This window comes from Brachypodium distachyon, chromosome 2 (genome assembly GCF_000005505.3).
Source record: "Brachypodium distachyon strain Bd21 chromosome 2, Brachypodium_distachyon_v3.0, whole genome shotgun sequence".
Lineage (NCBI taxonomy): Eukaryota > Viridiplantae > Streptophyta > Magnoliopsida > Poales > Poaceae > Brachypodium > Brachypodium distachyon.
In genome coordinates this window covers 25,203,922-25,223,143 of record NC_016132.3, presented here as the reverse complement: position 1 = coordinate 25,223,143, position 19,222 = coordinate 25,203,922, and the positions used below count along the sequence as shown (strand labels likewise).

Below are 19,222 nucleotides of genomic sequence, written 5' to 3'. Positions count from 1 at the left end.
CAAGACCTGGTATGGATCATGTATCTGAAGGTGTATTTTTTTCGATAAAAGGCATTTTTAGGCCCAGCTTTATAGAAAGACGAATAAGTCGTCTGCTGGGGATACCAGCGTTACAGGGAAACAACCAGCACAAGTTCGAACCAGGAAACAGCAAAACAGGAGAGTTTAACATCCTATTACAGCCATAAGATCAAACAAGTCTGATCAGCCCAAACAAACTCTTGATGACCCGTCAGGCATCATCCTCAGGACAGCATGAATCTTGCCAATCATCCCCTCCATTCCTTTCCGCCCTTTATCCGAGAGGCGAATCTTCCAGCGTGTAAGTGACGCCAGAGCTTGGAACACCGCCTGCAAAGGAGAAGAACTGATTTTTTTATTGAATACCAAATCATTTCTAGTTAACCATAAGGCCCAGGAAATCGCTGCCAACAGCGACCACCAATGTTGATTGGATTTCTTTCCCCCCAGGTATCTGAAGGTGTATTCTGAAGTGTGATTTTCAGACCAAACCATCTATATTGATCATGTCATGATTTGTTCTGAATAACTGCAATTTTCCAGCGCGATGGTTATGTTCCCCCTGATATTTACCATGTATAAGATTCTGAATGGGGAAGAAAAATCAAGCAGCTAATGGTAAAACTAGAGAGCTACCTCGTCTCTTGAAGCATCCCGCGTTCAGGATGCCAGGGAAGTGGTTACGTCCCCTGCCCTGTCCCACCGGAGAATTATCTTAAGATAAATAGATACCTTGTTAACTCCATGTACAATAATGCATAGCAGCGGCGGTGTCAGAAATTGCTCACGGTCTGGGCCAAAAATGTTTGGATATTTTTTTATTCTAGATAAAAATGATAATAATTTGAAAAAAAAAGCAATGGTGATACAAAAGATAGTATCCAGTACAAATATAAGCGTCATTTTTCTCTTATTCGTCTTATCCCTCTTTAAAACTAAATTGCAACAACAAATTATTGAAGGAGAAATATCAATTCTTCATATATCCATTTGATTTGTACACAAGTCATTACGTATTCATTTTTATTTGCACACTAAAGAACAAAAAAAATTAGGTGAAGACCACAGAGAGAGGAGCAAGCAAAATTTTCGACAGTCTGTCCATCACATCATTCTCCTAATGATACGACCTCGTTATTAAATGACAACACATGTTTATGATTAGAAAACCTTAACCATTTTTTAATCAACGATCTAATCTAGTAGAGGTGTATTAGGACACGTTATTTGTTTATTTATCCACACATGTATATGAGTTTCCAATTAATACAATTATAGCATGGATAATAAACATTTATCAAGAACAGTGAAATATGATAATAACTAATATGTTGCCTTTAGGGCATATTTCCAACAATCTCCCACTTGTAGTAGAGTCAATAATCTAGTTTACATTGTAATAAATCTAACACCCATGGAGTCTTGGTTCTGACCATGTTTTGCTCGTGAAACAGGTTTAGTCAACGGGTCTGCGACATTCAGATCCGTATGTACTTTGCAAATGTTTATGTCACCATCCTTGACATTTTCACGAATAGTGTGAAACCGGCGTTTAATATGCTTGAAATTCTTGTGAGACCTTGGCTCCTTGGCATTAGGTATGGCACCAGTGTTGTCACGTAGATGCATAGGATCCAACGCACTCGGAACCACATCAAGTTCGGATATGAACTCCTTCATTCAAACCGCTTCCTGCACCGCTTCTGAAACAGCCACATATTCCGCCTTAGTTGTAGATGCTGCCACAACGTTCTGTTTGGAACTCCTCCAGCTAACTGCACGACCATTCAAAGTAAATATGTATTCGGATTGAGACTTACACCTTTTTTGGATGTAGACATTGGGTCTTAGCATTAGACATTGATATTATGTAAACCCCAAATACTCAGATTCAAGTTGTTTGGCTAGTTTAGATATTCAGGTTTGGTATTCGGGCTAGACATTGACCGAGCCCATCAGGAAAAATGTGACCGATCTCAATTCCGAGCTCAAGGTCTCGACATCGTTAGGTATTCGGGAATGATGTTCCTTCGACCGAAGACCCAGGTTCGAACCCCCCTCAACGCATTTCATTTTTCCCTTCGTCCCTTCTCAAAGACAAGTACGAGGGCTTCTCAGGTAGCCTCCAACCCAATCCCGAGCCACGCACGAGTCCTCCTGTCGGCGGCGGCGATGCAGTTACAGTTTCTCTCGCCCGCATCCTCCGGCGGCAGCGCATCCAATCTCTCACCCCGCCACGGTCCCATCCCGACAGTCCTCTTATCCCTCGCTGCGTCTGCAGCACGTTCCGGCCGGGCCGGCAGCGCATGAGCGGCGCGAGCACCACCCGGTGGGAGAGATCGAACTGCCTTCGGCTTGCTCTGTGCATACAGTACTGTGGATTGGATTCTGCAGTGCAAACGCGATGTAATGAAAAAGCTAAACTTGTTGTGGCTTGCTCTGATTCTTGTTTCTCGTCGGCTGACATCTGTTCTTTAGTGTGTGCATGTGCGATCGAAGCTCAGATTCCAGTGGCTCGAAGTATGTCAGTATATGTGTGTTGGAGTGGTCTGATCTATTCTCCAATCTTCATGGTTTCCGTCACCTGCCTTGTCGACAGGCCTGTCGACCGATTAGATTGAGATGCGGTCAGAATTACTAGTTTACTTCAATGTCGCAGTTGTGCACATTTTTTCCAACCCCTTCTCTTTTTTAATCCTATTATACGATGTTACACAAATACACATTTGGCATATGTATAGAACAGTATAATAATCATACAATTTCGAGTCAAAACTTTAACCATCCAAACAAGATTTGACATTCAACCTCAATATTGAGTCTGGATTCCGAATCTAAACATCCAAACAAAATATTAGCATTCAAACTCAATATCAACATCCCATGATATTGACATTGGAGCCAACTCAATGCCAAGCATCTCATTGTCTACATCCAAACAAAACCTTAGAGTCATCCGGATCGGTGTCAAAACTAACATCGGCATAACTCTTTACGATGAGTTGTTCGTCACCATAACAAAAAATATTTCCTTAGTCCTCTTTAGGTACGTAGGAAAATCCGTACTATGAAAAAAAGAGTTCATTTGGGAAGGCTATGGTGAATCAATTTCACGTACACACAATTACCAGTTTGCACCCACCATATAGCCTACAAACCCACCGGTGAAGATTAGCGAAATCCAATTCGTGAGCTTAAGGGATTCTGCCTGTTTTCATTCCAGGACGGCAGTACTAGGGCCGGTAGTACCGCCGCCATACCGCACCAGTGCTAGGGGGTAGCAAAACGCTACTAACCTCGGGCGGCACTGATACGGTATTGGTGCAGTACTACCGCCGACGGTAGTACCGTTCAGTATAGAAATTGCACATAACGGGCAGAAATGGGGGACTCCTATAAAAAGGGGTCTTCGTCCCCAACGGCTCTAAGCCCGATATATTCCCCGTTGTTCTTCACCTCCATAAGCTTCAAATGTCAAGATCTTTCTATCTACTCCATCCCCCAAGCCAATACTTTGAGAAAGGGTTGAGAATAGCTCAATCTAGGCTTTCACCAAATCAAAAGTTGATTTCCCTCGTTTACCTTGGTGGATTTTATTACTCTTGGGATTTTGGGATTCTTAGCAGGAATGTGTCTTCTCAAGGCCTCCAATATTGTGAGGAGGTGCTTGTGGATTCAGAAAGAGCCTCCAATTGAGTTGTGGAGTCATGCCCTTCTCCTTGTTTGTAAAGGTTCGGCGTTCGCCTTCAAAAAAGTCATTAGTGGAGCTCACCTCACCTTTGTGGTGTTGTGAGAGGAGAATAGAGTAAGCCTTTATGGCGCCTCTACCTTTGTGGTTGAACACTCCTCCAAACGGAGATATATACCTCCCCAAAAGGTGAAACTCTGGGATAAATCTTCGTCTCCCGTGTGGTATCATTCTCGCCCCTTTACTTACTTGTTTTACCTTATTGTCTATCCTTTGCTTCTATTATTGCACTTCATTCTAGACTTGCATTCACTTTAGAGAATTTACTAAGCCCTAAATTTAAGTGTTTATATCTTTCAGGAAAAGAAAAAAAGAAATGTTAAATTTTTTTAGTCGCCTATTCACCCCCCTCTAGTCGACCATACCGATCTTTCAGAGAATAAGAGGGTTATGCCAGAGGGCAGCCCCTCCCCTCCTTATATAGGGGAGGAGACTGGCGGCAGGTAGACAGAGGAGACAATCTGCTCTTTCCTTCCTTGCCTCTCAAGAAATAGGAATTTTATCACATATGGATCAATTGCCTAATTCCGTTTTCCCCTTTCCTTTCCTATAGGGGGGCGGCCAGGGGAGAGAAGTCCTCCCGGGACTCTCCTTCTGTCCCGTGACCGAACATCGGGGGATAGTTAATTAAATTTTTCTAATTTATTACTATAGAATTTCAATTAAATTCTCAGAAATATTTCGAAACATTTCAGAACCTTCCGAGAACTTCTGTAACCTTCTAGAACATTCCCGGTCAATACCACAAAATATCCCAAATTTTTCTTGAACAGCTTTCCCATATATAATTCTTTATCTCCGGACCATTCCGAAGCTCCTCGTGATGTCCTGGATCCCATCTTAGACTCCGAATCAATATTCGATATCACTATCTATTTATCTCATCAAACCCTAGCGACATAAAACGTTAAGTGTGTGACCCTACGGGTTCGAGAACATGTGGACATGACCGAGACACCTCTCTGATCAATAACCAATAGCAGGACCTAGATATCCACAATGGTTCCCGCATATTTCAGGAAGATCTCATCGGTTGAACCACGATGTCGAGGATTCAATTAATCCAGTATCCAATTTTCTTTGTCTCGCGATATTTTATTTGTCCGAGATTCGATCGTCGGAATCATCATACCTAGTTCAATCTCGTTACCGGCAAGTTCTCTTTACTCGTACCGCAATATAATATCTCTGTGACTAGACACATTACTCACATGCTTGCAAGTTCATTAGGATGTTATATTACCGAGAGGGTCCAGAGATATCTCTCCGTCACATGGAGTGACAAATCACAGTCTTGATCCATACAACCCAACAAGCATCTTCCGAGATACCTGAAGAACACCTTTATGATCACCTAGTTACGAGATAATGGTTGATGTCCATAAAGTATTCTTCCGGTACCAGCGGCACGATCTCATGGTACAAGGAACTGATACTTAACATTATGTAAGCAATAGCAATTAAAATTTAAGTGACACTATCAAAAGCTACATTTATGTTTGGGTCTGTCCATCACATCATTCTTCTAATGATATGACCTCATTATTAAATGACAACACATGTTTATGTTAGGAAATCTTAACCATCTTTTAATCAATGAGCTAATCAAGTAGAGACGTATTAGGAACACTGTATTTGTTTATTTATCCACATATGTATTTGAGTTTTCAATTAATACAATTATAGCATGGATAATAAACATTTATCAAGAACAGTGAAATATGATAATAACTAATTTATTATTGCCTCTGGGGCATATTTCCAACATCTCTCCCTACCAGTTTGTAGTGTTATTGAATTTAAAGGGGATAAAACTCAGGAAACACTAGGCCAACACTAGTGTCAAACAAGCTGGAAAAAATTTCCACACCCCGTACCGTGGCCTGGCTTGGGTAGCCTGGCTCCGCTCGTTCGGTTCCATAATTACGGGTGAGCATTGAGGAAGATTAGAAGGAATCTGAACTAGAATTATGAGATTCTTGGTTGATCTCTACGGGTAACGGCGGAACCGAACGAGGCCTTGGTGGTGGGCATGACAGCAGTACTATCTACTCCGTGTCTCCGTATTATCTATGATAGAATTTCAGTCGCTGTATGAATGGGTGCTGCTCCTGTTCTTTCCGCTAAATAAATGCGATCAGATGATCAAGATCGCATATATGTCACCTACTGTCGCGGTGTCGCCATAAGCGCGTGTGGCAGATTGATGTGTTCTTCCGGAACTTCCGTTAATAAATTGGAGAAGATGTCGTGCACGAATCATTCTGGAGTCAACTTAAGTCGGTAGTGACTGGTGCGATGGGATAGTGTCACTTTTGGGCTAAAAGTTTTGGTGACATACATTCCCATCCTTTCCTTTATGACGAGAACTCCTGTTCTTTTTCTTACGGCAAAGTGGCCTTTTGCAGCACCCACACAACAAGAAACATATATGATGTGCAGCGTCCACAGTATCTTAATGCTGTAAACCTGCAAGCTTTGCCTTCTAACGATACAAGTTAAGCAAAACCAAAACTATACGCGTTTAGCTGAATCGTCTTCTCGTCAAACAGAGTGCCAAAAGATTTAATGGGGGAATACGGTACCACTTAGTGGTAGAGTTTCACTGGAATATAACAATACCACTAGTCGTAAAGTTCAACAGAATACATATGTAGCTTAGTGTTATTGATCGCAATTGTTCTTTACATATGGTAACACTCCAATCTATGTGCACTGCACCGGTACATCAAATATCTCTTCATTTTGGACTAAAACACACGGTCTGTGCTAAGCTTGGCATATAAATAGATAGAACTACAGTTTCTAATATAGCTGGTCAAACATGTACATCACAGCCTATGCAGCAGGCCAGCAGCCATATCTGCATTGCAGCAGGATGTCACTTGCAGGACATTGGGGGTGTTGCCTGGCTGCACTGGGCCAGAGATTAAGAAAATTTACCAGCACAATTGTCAAAGAAGGAATGATACAAAGGCCTATGAATTAAATTAATGTTCAGGTCCAAACCTGTACACTGCTATATGATACATTGAAAGAGAAAAAAAGAGTCAGGCGCATAATTATACATGTAAAAACCTAGGTGGTGGTTATCATGTCTATTTCAAGGTTTCAGCCTTGTTTCTTCTTTCCTCCTGCTTATCAACACGCAAATACAAGCCACCATGCCTATGCCATGATACCTATGTGCAACTTGCAACTCCACTGCTGACTCAGATCTACTAAATATGAAACACCGCGAAATGGAAGGGGGCAAGAAATCAGGTATGGGGTCAAAAGAATACCGAAGACTATGAACAAATGCCATTAGAAGCTTCCGTCAGTGATGGGACATCATCAAGAATGATATCAGCAGGGTCCCCAACCCAAAGTCTATCCCTCCACCGAAACTTGATCCTCAGCTTCCCATTTGCATCCACACCCACAACATCACCTCTACTCGCATATGTCTCCATCCCCCATCCCCATCTTGGGGTTACAAGGCCAGGTCGAATCCGTACTCTGTCACCTTGCCGGAAGGGCCTAACCTTCTCTACCTCCCAACCTTTGCATAACCATAGTCTCTCACAGAAACAGAAAGAAACCCAGAGCTCTCCATCCCCAGCCCTGTGAACCACCCCTATGCTATTGTGATTCACATCACCCCATTGATACGTGGGGGTTGCAACAGAGTCCTTAACCTTTACCCAGTCTCCGATGCACACTTCCTCCTCTTCCTCAACTATCTCCACCTCTGCTGGGTCTATCAACCAAGCCCTGGCACCAGCTGGTGTGTGAATCCTTAGCTTCCCATCAGCATCAATAGATGAGATGGTCCCTATACTTGAATGATTATGATTAGACCAACCAAATCTTGGCTGACGGATACAACCTCTGATCCGCACACGCTGTCCAACGACAAACCTGCCAATTTCTTCAAGCTGGCTAGAAAGCCCTATCCACCTTTCCTGCTCACCGCAAAATGCAACATGTATGGTCCCATCCCATACATCGTCTTCATATCCAATCCCATGCACCACCCCAATGCTACCAGGTTTGAGCGACCTCCAATCATCTACATCATTCTTCAGCCTAACCCAGTCTCCAACCTCAAAGACTTGCTCAATCTCAAGATCTGCAGGATCACCTCTCCACAACCCAGGTACACCAAAGAATGCCACCCTTACTTCTCCATCAGCATTGACACCAGCGATTATGCCTCTAGATTCAGGTTTTGCATCTCTCCATCCCCATCTGGGCTCTGTAACTCCAGCACGGAACCGAACATGAAGACCAATCTTAAAGGGTTGCACTTTCTCAATGTCCGAGTTATGAGTTAACCATTTCCCTTTCCTGAAACAACCAGCCAACTCCAAGTAACCAGAATCCTGAATGCTATGGACCACTGCTATGCTTATTTTTCCAACACTGTTCCAATCATAAGTAGGTCTGCTCCCAATACTTGGTTTCAAGCGCACCCAGTCTCCAACCTCAAAAGCTGAGAGCCTCTCGGCGTCACCTGGAGCGACCTTCCACAAGCTATTTCTACCAGTAACCTTGACATTTAGAGTTCCGTCCATGTCTATCCTTGAGATAGCCCCAATGGTTGCTGCAGTTTCATTTGACCATCCAAGACGTGGCTGAGATATGGAAGGTAACACATGAACCTTTTCCCCAACTTCAAATGGCTGCACCTTCTCCACATCTGCAACCGAACAGAGAAAAAGCTTGCTTCTGAAGCAGAAAGCAACACCCATATCGCCATCTTCTTCTAGACTATGAACTACCCCAATACTGTTGCGACTCACATCCTCCCATCCATATTTTGGGGACGGGACTGTTGCTTTTACTCTAACCCAATCACCAACCTGCAAGCACAAACAGAAGATAAGATTCCAATTGATATGCTCAGCTAAAAGAGAAATATTAAGCTCCATACCTTAAAATCATCGATCTTTTCCATGTCTGATGGATCCGCCTGCCACGGTGCAGAACGGTTAGGGATATCCATTATGAGCAGACCATCACTCTCAATGTCGATAATTTTGCCCACGCTGTGATGAGTCTCACCACCCCAGGCATACTTGGGCTCAGCAACGGACCTCTTTACGCACACTTGGTAACCAATCTGGAAAATATGCAGATAAAAGAAATGAAATAAAACAATACCGAAAAAGGACAGATAAGATCTCGAAGCACACACATATACAAGGCCAGTTTGTCATTGCTCTGCCATGCTTTAAAAAACTTAATAAGAGATATTTTTATGGAATTGACTAACGAATTGTTTATTTCTTATAAAGATCTGAGTTGCCCATTGATACTATTCCCTCTATTGCTAGGAAATGAATGTAATTGCCCCCATACAATATGGTAGATCACGGTCTTTTGACTACACAATTGATTGGATTGATGTACAAACCCCAAACTCCCTGAATAAATGTAACGACACCCAAATATGGAGCTATCATATGCGATAAAATGGTTAAAGTGCAAAATAAAAATAAAACACTACCTTGAAGGGATCAACATGTTCAACCTCCTCTGGCTCACAGAGCCATGGATTGGACAAATAGCATAGTCCCAATAGAAGACTGCTGTCTGGTCTGATCGAGTATACAACACCGATACTTCCAGGAGTAATAGATTCCATGCCATGTACAGCGACTGTTAGTGAGGGACGAATCCGAACCCAGTTACCTACTTTATATTCTTCGACCCTTTCAATTTCAGCAGGATCAGCCCTCCATCCCCTAGAAGCTCCTGGAAAACCAACCCTCAAGATTCCATCATCATCAACACAGAGAACAGTCCCAATGCTATCTCGTGACTGACCACGCCATCCAAATCTAAAGGATAAAAATAAGGACATCAGATGGCGATTGATTTCTTTTTAAAGAGAGAACGATTAACTAAATACAGTGTGCTTTTTTCCTCCTTCATAGATCATTAGGAGATACTGAGAGCACAAATGCAATAGAAACTTAATCTATGTTGAAATATTAATAACAGTAACATGCAAATGGCAATCATATTTTCTACCATCAGATTTCCAGATTTACTTTTTGCAAACCAGAGGCACAAACTTCAGTACCGCAAAGGAACGGCAGAAGCAACACAACATTTGCAAGCTATCATCATTTTGACCACATGGAATTTAGCAGTTTAATATTGAAACGGATAAAAGTACCAAGAACAAAGAGCAGAGACTAGAGATCTCCACCAAGTTTATGTTTCAGTGGATTCTGAACAAGTGAACATATCATGACCAGAGCCCGTAGCCGAGCACAACAGGAGGATATGGAGTACCGAGTAACATTTATCTGTTGATACCATTGTCCGGTCCTTTTACTAGCACCTAACGACAAATAAACAGTTCGGGCTCCAATCCACTAAATGCTATCTTTATTTCAGTGCAAACTTAACTAAACATAGTATGATGTCGGTTCACTTTAATTATCTTAAAGTTCAGATATATCACAAAAATTATATGTCATGCTTTCAAACGCTAACAGGCTAGTGGAACACACTGAACCACTCAAACAAAATATATCAAAAGAGACAAAGTTATTCTCCCATAAACACATTAAGCAACGGTTTCTTCACTCCACTGGCAGACACCAAGCAAAAAATACCGAAAGTACGAAGCATCAAAGTTCATTTACCTTGGCTCCAGAATATCAGGTTTGAGCTGCACATGCTGCCCCCTATTTAATGGTATGACTTTGATAACTTCACTTGTCAAAACACGGGCTTCTCCAGAACAAAATGACACAACAAGGTGATCATGGTCAACAACAGACTGGACAAAGCCAATGCTTCTAGGTCCAGCACCTTGCCAGCCAAAGGTCGGAGAAGTAACTGTTCTTCTAAATTTGACCCAATCTGCAACCTCATATCTGGTTATAGCAAAAGAAAATGCATTAAAGACAAGAGAGAGGATTTTGTACATCCAAGGGTGGGTGCCTTAAAAATCTAAAAAAAAAAGAATTTGATTTAAAACATGTGCAACTGCAAAAAAAAAAGAAATCATGCAAAAACATGACCAAATATATCCCGCATGGACAAAAGATTCAACTTATTTTTGAAACAGTGCAAGTACAACCACTTGTCCTTTTCATACAGAACACTACCACTGTGCCCATGGCTACGGAATTGCCAAGGAAAGAAAATTTTCTACTATAGGCCATACTACGGATCAATATTAAATCCTGATGATAAGCTTTGCTGGATTTGAATTATGAACCCAAACTCACAGAGATTGAAGAGCAAGAGAGAGTTATGGCTTGCTATTCCAACTCTCGGGTTTGCACAGTGTAACTTGTCTGTGGTAAGAAAAGGTTTTCCTGAATGGAGGAGAGAAGGTTGAGAAAGAGTGAACAGACCACCACCAACTCCAAACTTTATAAATAGGAAAGAATTTGATCATATTTTTGAATGATTGCAGGTGCATATGTTCTAACAGTATATCAATCCTAAACTCGATCATCCACTCTCACAAGTACATTGCTTTTTCCTGCCTATACTCTTGCAGTAATATGCATTCACAATGATCAGCTAAAAGAGCACATAAAATTTGTGCATTGTAAAAGTCTATAATCTACAAAAAGTCAACATCAGACCTGTTGAGAATTAAGGTAAGAGCTAAAAGGTATTGCAAAAAGATGTAGAAAGAGATACAACATGAGTTCCTTACGTTGTCGGGGAGAGATGAACTCCTTTCTCTTCAAGCGTTTCCATCAATTCTTCAGAAATCCATTCTCGCGGGAGCCTCTCCAAGAAATCTCGCAGTGTCCAGCCTCTGTAGTTGACAAGAATAATATTCAAACTTGTAAACATATAATATACAACATGATAAGTAAATTTGCTAAACGCGAACTAGCTCGATGTACCATTTTCTTCACACAATCACACAACCGAATGCAAAGTATAAAAAGGAGACGAATTATTATATCAGTTTCGTGTTATGTTGTTTGGTGTTCTGTCACCATCCAGCAATAGTTTGGTGTATCCTGACAGAAGGATCCCTCAGAAACAGAAGGAAAACAACCACAAGAGGAAATAGGGATAATAACTCATTCCATAATTACTTGCCTGTGATTTCTCACATCGACAGCAGGTGATGAATGTTGTAGCATTTGAACAACCCAAGTCAGGTTTTCACGTATCATTTTGGATGCATCAGCAGCTATGTGAAAAGAATTATCACCATCGTCATCCTGATTAACCAAATAACATAACGTTAAATACACATAGCATGATTACTTATTTACTTGGAGCTAGCATATAGTTGTGTTCTAATAAAATCAGGTTTTGAAAAAAGAAATCAGTAACCACAAAAAAAAGGGTCAGAATTCCAGCTCTTCGTAAAATTCCTACAAAGCTGAAAAAAGACCAAGAAAATCAAAGGAAAGAAAAAGACAGGACAGAATGCCTCACAAGGACCAATTTATACCATCGGTGAGACAGTAAATTCAGTGGATGTAAGTTACTCATCAAATTTATATCAGGATTATCAGCATGCATTTTCCAACTTGAACAAGGCCCTGAATTAGCATAGAAATATTCCGCTAGCAGGTAAGTCAAAAATCAGTTCTGGTGCATCCTAACCTTTTTTGACAATCCAAAGCACAAATGAGTTTAAACAGATGCATAATCAACAGCACTCGGCATAAGTAATTCCGGTGCAACTGGATCTTATGGATTGATTAAGTTGGCTGTTGGCATGTAAACAAGAGACGTCAAGATGACCAGAAATACAAATACAAAATTGTTTGTCTCGTGAACATAACATAACAAAAAATTAAATTCAAAGAATTCAACAGTGGTCCTGTTTTTTGTGCTCTGAGGGTCATTTGGTAACTGAAGCCATCTATTCTCCATGCTTCTCTACCCAAGCCTGCTGGAGCTTGGTACTTGATAGGGATATATAACTCGGTGGAACTTGCCCTCAAGTCACAGATTAATCCTTTCTACAGTAACTTAATTTCAAAAAGTTGGTAACTTCTTCCAGCACTCCCCTGAAGTCACAGATTAACACGTTTTTTTGGCTGAACAGTTTTTTTTAATAGAACTTCAACTGTTACAAGGTGCAAAAACACATGATGCAACAACGCCTTTTGTCCCAAGCAAGTTGGGGTAGGCTAGATATGAAACCCAAACAGAAATTTGTGGGCAAAAACACATGATGCAAATGACATAAATTTGAATGCGTATACAGATAAATCGGAACGAGTATAAGGTTAAATCATAAGTTGGGAACAGCTCCTATTTAGTAGCGCTACCACATAATTCCTAACATCGACTTTACCATTGGTAGAAGAGCATTTATTGAATTCAGCTTCTAGACTTATCCAATGGTACTTTTTAAAATGATTGAAAAAGATCATAAGCTACAATACCTGTAAATTACAGTCTGCCCCAGCGGCTAAAAGCAAGCCAACACATGAGTTTGCACCTCTGTTCAGTGCAACATGAAGTGGCGTTGTGTTTTGAGCATTTCTAATATTTACATCAACTCCAGCTTCCAGAATAATCTGTCATTAAGAAACAACAAAGACAAAGCGTGTCACATTTTGATATAGACAACAGAACAAAGAAAGAGTTGTAAGAAATGTAACCACCAGACAACCCTTACCTTTACTAACTCTGCATCATTGATCATTGCTGCAGTATGCAGTGCAGTTCGACAGTGTGGGGCATCTTGTGCTGTAGGATCAGCACCAGCAGCAAGCAATATTCTTACCAACTCTCGACCCTCTAGCAAAAATAAGCCAATTATACTATTAGAACAGAGATGGTACACCATGGATAAATGCAGGCTTCTGTCTGTTGTAATCATTATCCTTAGGAGCTGGCATATTCAAGTTTCCCTGTCAAACTGCGACAAAACCATAGAGATGCATCCTCATATATGTTGGGCGTGGTACACTGGTATAAGCAAAGTCAGCAATTACCTTTCTCATGCTCTTTTTTAAGAGCAGCTGCCATGCACAAAGCTGTTCCGACAGGGCTAGGTACATCGATTGCCTCAAATATCTCCTCTCTTGATGCAACTTCGACCCATCTTTTCACTAAAGCGGCATTCCATGTCTCAACACATAAATGCAATGGCCTATTCACCATCAGAAGAATAAATGAGACGGTATAGAAAAGAATTGGACAGCTAGAACACCCAAAATTAGGTCATATTCAAGCTGCCACAGCTTAAACAAATTAAGAGAAATAGTGGCAAAGAACAGCATAGATAAACATGAATATGACCTAGTCACTAGCTCATCATTTCCGCTAGGTAAATATTCTTACGTTTTATTCTGAGAATTTGGTATGCTCATAGAACTGCAACCTCCATTTTCCAGTATGACAATAGCACAATCAGTATATCTCTTGGCCACAGCAATATGAAGAATAGATTCACCTTCTCCATCTACTGCATTAGGGTCAGCTCCAGCCACAAGCAGCTCCTGCATAACACACACATGCGCACAGAGAGAGATTGTAAAAACAGGAACCATCATGCTGAAAATGTCAGGTGGTGAACCGATGACGTACTCGCATGCACCCTGGTTGACCATGATGAGCACATACATGAGCAAGGGAAGGGCCAAGGCCTTCTCTTAGTCTAGAATTAACATTAGCAGATCTCCCTATTAGTGCACGGACACATTGTGGAGAGCCAGCAGCCAAAGCAAATACTATGGGAGGGCCTTCATCCTTGTCTAATATGTCTACATTCTCTTGGTAGGCTACAATAGCTTCCACAAGCTCTGCTGAGCCTCTGCGGCATGCCAAATGCAACGCAGTGTGTCCATCATTATTTTGTGCTTCTAAGAGGGAACTAATCAAACTACTTTTTCCCTTTGAGGCAGCCTCTGCAAGTAGATCCCTGGCAGATAAACAAGGTTTTGGGTGTCAGACAGTATCACAGTATATGCTGTAGCTGTATATGTAGCCATAAAAAGCTGCCAAGTGCTAACCTAACACCAGCAACATCGCCTTCACATACAAGATGATGCAAAGCATTCGGATTATCATGAAAGTGGTCCAGAATAGAGGTTGGTGGTGGTTCCCTTCCATTGGGCAAGTTTACATTTGTGAAATCACTGCAGAAGCAAGTAATGTGTTAGAATCCTTCATATCAGAAAAGTATAATGTATAACGTATTCAGTATCTGTAATATGTTCCATCATTTGCTTCTTCACATTCAGTTCAGTTTCTATAAACTTATACTCCCTCCGTCTAAAAATGAGAACTGACATTATCCTAGAACTAACATTAGCAGAGTGCACGAACAAACTGTGGAGCAAGCAGCCAGTGCAACTACTACTGGAGGGCTTCGTCCTTATCTAATATGTAAACATTCTCCAGGTAAGATGCAATAGATGCCATCCTAGAATGCATGCAGTCAACGTCTTCAACTATGACCATTAATATACATAAAACACATTTATACAAATACATGGTATGATGCTAGTGGAGTTGTCATCATTATTGAAGGAAACACATATCATTATGTTATTTGGGACTTGTGCTAGTGAGTATTTAGAGAACGTGTATGTATTGAAGACGATGACAATGTCCAGAACAACAGGAAAATAGAATGCAAGTAGTACTTTCCATTTATCATGCTTTCAAAGTGGTACAAAGTAAGATCAAGAAATTACTTCTCAGGACTTGCAGGTGGGCTCCTTGGTATCTCTAGTAGATGGCGAAGAAAAGTTTTTAGCATGTCCTGGAAAGATGGTCTTCTTGAGGCTCGGAACTGCAAGCACTCACCAATCATCTTCCACAAATCTCCAGGAAGTCCTACACCTACTACTCTTGAATATTGTGGAGGTGTCTTCTTTTCTTTTACAACAGACTTATAAATGTCCTCTGCACTTAGCCCAGCCCATCTGCATTTCAATTAGCATCTAACCACACCATTCACAAAGTATTAAGAAACACAAAAGTAATAATCAGACAACTTACGGAACAGCACCAGTACACATTTCCACAAGTGTACATCCAAAACTCCATGCATCTGACTCTGGTGATATTCCATTTGCACTATCCCAAAATAGATTCAGTGATTTTTTCAAAGGTCCCCATGCCTCTGGGGCTGTATAGTTGGGGCTAAGCACTGTAGCATCCATACCAGCCATGCTGGAGTCATCAGGTACTTTCGGACTAGTGAAGTTCTTCAGAATTGCCGAAAGACCATAGTCGGAAACAACTGCATGCCCGTTCGCATCTAACAGAATATTGGATGGCTTTATGCTCATACAAACAATTCCCGCTGCATGGAGCTCTGCTACTCCACGAGCAATATCTGCTCCATACCTGCATAGCAAGGCCCAGAAAGAAGTCATCAGGAATCCCACGGATTTAAATAATAAAACGACCATCAAACATGAGTATACTGAAAAGAAGCAAAAATAAATTGGTATGCTCTACAGAATGAAAAGAACAGACATATTGGTAAATGAGGCGAGAACTCCCCCACATGGCGAAAGAGCGAAACGAATCGAAATGACAAAATAAGTAACTTTTCCTATTATGCATGGGTGGTTTCATGCACTTAGCCTGAAAACAATTAACCCCACAGCTGGCTTTAGCATATCATTGGCGAATCCAGCACTTAGTTTCTAGCGCCGTTGGTAATAGGATAAAACAGAAATTCCGAGCAGAGGGGATTTCTTTAACACTTGTGTAGTAATGTTGCAGTTGCATAGCACTTTCTATTGCAAAACTCACATCAAGCTTGTCAGCAATACAGCATACACCAATATTTGCATCGGCACTGTTGATTTGAAAATGTAATAATGGTCTTTAACCAGCGTTGGTTTTGGCAGGACGATCAAACAGTATGAGATAGTTACGAGACAAACTAGCATTAGAGCTTGATTTGGCAATTAACTCTCGGGGAAAAAATGTGGCGCAATCCTGTGGGTACACATTATGTTGCATCGAGTGCATGGATATATCCAACCATCGCTACCTATAATGATTACGAACATGGCTACGTACTGTATATGTCCGCCCGCACTCTGAAATAGGAACTATTAATGGCACTAGAAAACCCCATATGGGGAAGTGAATCATACAGGTTGTTTTCACATATCAGTAAAGTGGCAAATTATAATATCATGCCATGCAATGAAGTGCCGGCGAGACATGTTAGGATAGTTTAACCACTGACAGTGACCGATAAGCAGCAAACTGAGATATTGGTAAATGAGACGATGATTATCCATGTTAGCAAAAGAGATAAACAAGGTGTAATGACAAAATAAGTAATTTCTCCTATTTTAGAACGTGGATTGTTGATGATCTAGGGTGCATTGAACAAAAATGGAAAGCTAGATGACCTGTTGGCTGAAATGACCTTCATTGGCATGTAAAATTCAAATTCCAGTATCAGTCAAAATATATTAACGGCCTCCATTAGTATGTTCTGCAGAAATATACCAAAGATTCTTGGAAACCATAGTGCTAATAATACCGATATTACTCCGGCACGAAACAACCATGGAATATCAACTCAAGTTATAATTATGCGCCACACCTTCCATTCTTAACAACATCAGTTTTATGGAGATATTGTCTACAAATGCTAAATATGGTCTAAAAAAACTCAGCACCATCATACGTTCTTTTCTAGAAATGTTACTTATGAGCACGCACTCCGGATGAGTATATTTTCTTAGCATGCATAACAGAGCAGCATTGGACACTGTTCACGTAAAATAAAGAGAACTGCAGCTCCGTGGCTCAACAGCTTGATGAGAATTGACCATCTTGAGTAGAAAAAATCACCGATTAGATTTTAATGGGAGCAGAGCTCAATCTTCCAAGTGTTCAACTAAAATCAACTTTACTTTGTTGGGAGCACCAAACCTCCCATACCTACAACACGACAACAGATACAGCTCAAATGGAACAAATAAGCTGGTAGCACTTAACCAGACATGGCTGGACACGTATCCGTACCAAAAACTCGCTGATAACACATTGAATAGCCCAACTAATCAAGTAAGCGCCTTCCACGTCATGGATCAAACTACCATACAACGGTATGCCACCTTTTAAGGCTAATTCTAGCTAGATTGCTTGGTGAACCAGCTTCAAAAACTCATGCTCATCAACACGTGCAGCTAGCAAATAAAGTTTCACGTGGCGCTGCAACTTGAGTTTCATGGGATTTTGTAACTCGATCAATGTTCACAGTGATTTCTTGTTTCGAACGACTAATAGCTCAACAATAGCAGGGATAGCTACCCAATAATACTTGGTATCCATGAGTAGAAGCAATGCCACACCTGAGGATCTGCTCCAGCGTGAGGCGTCCACCATTCTGCCGCATCTCCTCCTGGACAGACCCTGGGTACCGGTCCATGACGAAGCAGAGGTGCCCACCGACCCTCACCGCGCCATGGAAGGTGCACACATTCCGGCACCAAGTGGAGGCTCGTCTCAACCGCTCCACCTCCTCCTGAACACCCTCAAGCCCATCCCCTGCCGACACAGGCACTCTCTTCACCGCCACCTGGTGCTTGCATCTCTTGGCACCACCGCCCCGACCAGCACGGGACAGCGTGCCAGCACAAACCTCCTGGCCGGCCGGCCCAGGCGGGCCGCTCCCGATGCGGCGGGCTAGCTTGAGGTCTGGGTGTGAGGCGAGGTCGACCAAGGTACAGGCAGGCGGTGCGGCCGGCACCGCGGGCGCAGCAGCAGCTGGGCGGCGCCTGGGGCGGGCGAAGAAGTCGTCCTCGTCATCGGAGGCGTCGGAGGAGGAGCCGGAGTCGGAGTGCAGGAAGGACGGGGAGGAGGGGGAGTCGGAGAGGAGCGAGAGGATGGGGAAGTTCTTCCGGAGCGCGGTGACGGAGTTGCCGACGGCGGTGGGGTGGCGGCACCGCGGGCAGGGGAGCACGGCGCCCGGCGAGGCGGCGAGCATGCGCGCGAGGCACGCGCGGCAGAAGCCGTGCCCGCAGTGGAGGAGCAGCGGCGCGCGCTCATCCTCGTCGTAGCGCACGTGGCACAGCGAGCAGCACGGCACCCGCATCGCGCCGGCCGGCCCCGGGAGGGGGAGGGGGGTTTTGGGGCCGCGACGGTGCCCTAGCGTAGGCGCGAGGAGGTAGATCTGGGTGGGGATGGGAGGGTTTGCGAGCAGACTGGGATTTTTTGAGGGGAGATGGAGTAGAGAGAGCGCAGAGAGGAAGGGGGGTTGGTGATGATGCGGTGGGAGGAGCCTGCCTGCGACTGCGAGGGACGACAAGCAGGAGCCTGCTTGCTTTCGCCCACCTTTTCTTCTTGCTCTCGGAACGCTGCGCCGCGTGTGTTCGTTCGGCGGTGGCGATCTGTTCCGGTGTTTTGGGTTTTCCAGTTTTTTTTATGCGCGCGATAAAGGAATGTTAAATTTCTTTCATTCAAATGGTAGAAGAAAGGAAAATTGGATTAACACGTTTTGAAAGTTGATGAATATGCTCTCTCCGA

At 42.5% G+C, this 19,222-nt stretch overlaps 1 protein-coding gene across 1 annotated transcript; it reads right to left on the bottom strand.

Moving 5' to 3' along the window:
• Positions 1–6,720: 6,720 nt before the first annotated feature.
• LOC100833999 (E3 ubiquitin-protein ligase KEG) lies at positions 6,721–19,010 on the bottom strand. The gene is made up of 15 exons (XM_010233143.3): positions 18,049–19,010; positions 15,719–16,069; positions 15,412–15,642; positions 14,725–14,850; positions 14,300–14,633; positions 14,054–14,211; positions 13,705–13,862; positions 13,386–13,507; positions 13,150–13,284; positions 11,843–11,967; positions 11,445–11,549; positions 10,414–10,647; positions 9,264–9,597; positions 8,688–8,876; positions 6,721–8,616 (listed from the first exon to the last, which is right to left on the bottom strand). Exons 1-15 carry the CDS (start codon positions 18,789–18,791, stop codon positions 7,060–7,062), a joined length of 4,902 nt encoding a protein of 1,633 aa, XP_010231445.1. The 5' UTR covers positions 18,792–19,010; the 3' UTR covers positions 6,721–7,059.
• Between the last annotated feature and the right edge of the window lie 212 nt (positions 19,011–19,222).

Bases quoted from the DNA above. Each gene is read 5' to 3' on its own strand.
- LOC100833999 (XM_010233143.3), bottom strand. From the start codon at position 18,791: ATGCGGGTGCCGTGCTGCTCGCTGTGCCACGTGCGCTACGACGAGGAT. The intron at 13,285-13,385 runs GTAAGGGTTGTC...TCTTAATGACAG, and splicing joins ATGATGCAGAGTTAGTAAAG to ATTATTCTGGAAGCTGGAGT. The intron at 9,598-10,413 runs GTAAATGAACTT...TTTATCCTTTAG, and splicing joins CCTGATATTCTGGAGCCAAG to ATTTGGATGGCGTGGTCAGT.